The following is a 4115-nucleotide window of genomic DNA, read 5'->3' on the forward strand; positions in this document are numbered from 1 at the left end:
TTATTAATAATTTAATCAAGTGATCCCTATGATACCTGAGTAAACTCCTTATATAATCAAATGCAATATTGAACATGATTTGCCACATGTTTATTGTCCCCAATTCCTGGATCAGTGGGGAGTATGAATATGGAATATGAATAAACTCTTATTATTTGGCTTGTATATGATAAATCCTGATGACCTTGTCACATATTTTAATAATTATTTTAGTATCCTCTCAGGCCGTATCCTTTTGTGTTTCTCTGACATTAAGTAAACTTTTAACCATATGATACCCTCACATTGTCTTTTCTGGGCAGTGTGTTTTTTTCTCACCCGTCAGTTTTAACTTATCTGACAAAACTTTCACTTCTGTGTTACAAACAAACAAAACTTAAATACTGTATTGTTACTTAAAGTAAAACACACATAATTATTTCAGGGAATACAATGACTATTTGAGAAAATTATATTCAGTGACTCTTCTGACCAACTGACAAATTGAAACACATAGGTAGTTACACAACTGTCTTCCTAAAAGGCTGGGTCAGGTATTAGTCTTCAAAATAGAGAAGATTATATTTTTTTCTTATTTTTAGATGGTACATAGAGTTATACAGCAGTATCATATATATTAAAAGTACCACCTTCCCTCCTGCACCCTTCAACATAGTTCATGCCATTTAAAATTGCATGCAATTTATGTCATCTTCAAAAGGTGAAGCTGTGGAGCAAGAAATTTTATTTTCAATTCCTGACAAACACTGAGCATTTATTTTGAATACATGTAAACAGAACAGAATAAAGGGAAGTCATAAGAAAGGAAAGAAGAGATGAAGAAATGAAGATCAAAAGGATGAATTTTTATATTGATCTTTTTTTCCTTTTTTTTTCCCTTCACAATTGAACCTACCCTCCAGTTTAATCTTTCGTTGAAAGCATGGCCACACTGTTCACAAAGGGTGTCATTTGTTACTCACGTGAGAAGAAGCCACTATCAAAACACTTCTCCTGACACTCTTTGTGTACCCTTAAACCTGCCTAGTGCCCTCTTAAGAGCTCCAGTCACATCCTTGTTCCTCAGACTGTATATGAGTGGATTTAGCATTGGTGTAAGGATTGTGTAGAACACAGAAAAGACTTTGTCCTGGGCTGGCCTGTGGTAAGAGTGTGGAAGCATGTAGGTGTACATGGCAGCCCCATAGAACAAGGTCACCACTGTCATGTGAGACGAGCAGGTGGCAAATGCCTTCTTCCTCCCCTCCACTGAACTCATGTGGTGGACTGTGGTCAGGATTCGGGCATAAGAAGCAATCACTACAGAAAAAGGAATTAGCAGCATCAGAACACAGCACACATACATTACTGTCTCATAGAGGGCTGTGTCTGCACATGCCAATCGCAGGACTGCAGGTGCCTCACAGAAGAAATGGTTAATTTCCCGGGAGTTGCAGAAAGGAAAGCTCATGGTGATGGGAGTTAGAAGGAAACCATCCAGAGAGCCCCCAAACCAGGAACCTGCTATGATCATCCAACAGACCCGGCGGCTCATAAGAACAGGATAGCGAAGGGGGTTGCAGATGGCCACATAGCGGTCATAGGCCATGAGGCCCAACAGGAAGAACTCGGCTCCCACGAGGGTGAGGTAGAGGAAATGCTGAGCTGTGCACCCCATAAAGGAGATGGTTCTTTGACCCAGCAGGTAATCAACCAGCATCTTGGGCACGATGGTGGAGATGTACATCATGTCAATGAAGGAGAGGTGGCTGAGCAGGAAGTACATGGGAGTGTGAAGTCGTGCATCAGTGCGGATCAGGAAGATCATGATCCCATTGGCCATCAATGCAATGAAAAAGATGACAGAGATAATGGCAAAAAGAAGGCCTGATATGTCCTTCCTGTTGAACAGTCCCATGAAGGTGAAGTCTGCAGAGGAAGAGGTTGTGTTGTACACTTCCATTGATCCCATATTGGTGCTGTTGTGACCTAAAATCTTCCAAATAAAATGACAATATTCTTAGAGAATTAACATAACAACATATGGGTTGTCTGTTAGTCAACGAACTTCTAAAAGTTGGAGGAAAACATTTAAAAATATTTTCTTACAACTTTGACACAAATATCTAGCAAATAATCTATTCTAAAATGTTTCTTTACATAAAACTGATCACCTTAATCAATAGTTCTTTAAATACATTGGACAAGATGATGTCAACAGATGCTATTGTTCTACAGTAATACATATAACAACACATAAGGGTGTAAACCATGTTTTTCAGTTAAACATACCCTGGCCTGGTGTATGTGTGTGTGTGTGTGTGTGTGTGTGTGTGTGTGTGTGTGTGTGTATGTGTACATACTACCTTAGATGTGTTTAAGTTGGTATCCTTATTAAATGAATCTTTGTTATAATCAACGTTATCACCATCTTAAAAACATCTCAGTACTGACTATGAGTAGTCTTTCTCTGCAATTTAGGTACAAATGAGTGATCTGATATATGGGCTGTGAGAATTATGAGTATTCTCTTGGCGTCTGTTCATCTGTGTTGCAGATGAAATTGTATGGGAGAAAATAAAGTGGGAAATGGGAAACCACTCTTGCAAACTCAGAAAAAAAGAGGCAAGTCACTTTTGTGGAATTACTTTTGTTTATTTTTAAGAAAGAAATTTAATTTTAGGATGAGGAAGAATTGGCATTAGGATCATGTATTAGCATCAGCATTAGTCAACTATTAGCATTTAGCATTAGCAATTAGGATTCAGAGGAAATAGCACAGGAACATACAGGGTAAGCTACAAACCACCTACTATTTTTGGAAATTAGAATTTTTTTATAGTGATTAGTAATTAAGAAAAACTGATTGACTATTTTATGTAATTTCAGTTTATGATACATCTACAGTTGTGAAACATCTACAACAAAGTTTTGTTTTCTTTTTTCTTTTGAAAGTTAAGGATTATTTTTCATGTACTTTAACATTAAATATGTCAAGATAAGATATATTTTACCAATATGTTTTTTAGGTAGATTGACCAAACTAATCTATGCTCCTATAAATATTCCAAAACTATGAGTATTTGAGTCAACTGCACAGAGAACAAAAAGCTATTAAGAATAATTGTGAAGGGACGTCTGGGTGGCTCAGTAGGTTAAGCATCTGCCTTTGGTTCAGGTCATGATCCCAGGGTCCTGGGATCGAGTCCTACATTGGGCTCCTTGCTCAGCAGGGATCTGGCTTCTCCCTCTGCCTGCCACTCCTCTTGCTTGTACTCTCTCTCTCTCTTTGACAAATAAATAAATAAAATCTTTAAAAAAAAGAATAATTGTGAAGAGTTTACTTTGTGCCAAGTGCTTCATATCTATTGACTTGTTGAGTTTCACAATAAACCTAAGAATTGAGGAACTATATTCCCCTTTCTCACTGATGACAGAATTATGAATAATGTTCTAATGGTCACATATGCTGTTAGTGGCAGAGATGTTTGGACCAGGCAGTCTCAAATCACTGTGTTCTTACCTACATTCCAAAAAACCTAGACATTACATTAGTTGTCAAATTAAATGTGCCAACAACGTGAATCTGTTAAATTTTAACTATATGTAATCATAAATGTGGCTAGTAAAAATGTCGTGATTGAAAATACATCACATACATAATACATAAACACGACTGCTGATTTTTAACAGAATAAACTCTGTTTTTCTTGTTTATCTTCTTCTTTTGGTGCTAATTTCAAAATCTTTGAGCCAAATTTTATAAATTTCCCTGACACCATGTACCATTTCCTCATTTCCAATCTGCCTCATTTTTCTTCTTTCTAATTTTCATTAATGGAGCCCATTGACATATGTATCTATAAGGAAATGTTGTCAAGTTTATAGAATAGCTTAAATATTAGTAGTATTCTGTTGTCACAACTCCCACATTTTGGATCTAACTTTTATCAAACCTCAAGATCCCAGTAACAGAGAGAATATTAGGTATTAGTTATTTTCCTGCCATTAATGAATTCTGTTACTTTGGATTCCATCCCCAAAGTCTGAGCTTCAGTTTCCATTTATATTAAATTAAGGTAATATACAGGGTTGCTATATGGATCAAATGAGAAATTCTTAGGTGAATATACTTT

The 4115-nt window shown here is 36.5% G+C and overlaps 1 protein-coding gene across 1 annotated transcript; it reads right to left on the bottom strand.

The window, feature by feature from the left end:
* Window positions 1-979: 979 nt before the first annotated feature.
* Window positions 980-2071, bottom strand: LOC123776384 (olfactory receptor 2T1). Its single transcript, XM_045772317.2, has one exon. The coding sequence runs from the start codon at window positions 1949-1951 to the stop codon at window positions 980-982; it is 972 nt and encodes a 323-aa protein (XP_045628273.1). The 5' UTR covers window positions 1952-2071.
* Window positions 2072-4115: the final 2044 nt, after the last annotated feature.

This window comes from Ursus americanus, chromosome 5 (assembly GCF_024610735.1).
Source record: "Ursus americanus isolate L20-20 chromosome 5, mUrsAme1.1.p, whole genome shotgun sequence".
NCBI classification, from domain to species: domain Eukaryota; kingdom Metazoa; phylum Chordata; class Mammalia; order Carnivora; family Ursidae; genus Ursus; species Ursus americanus.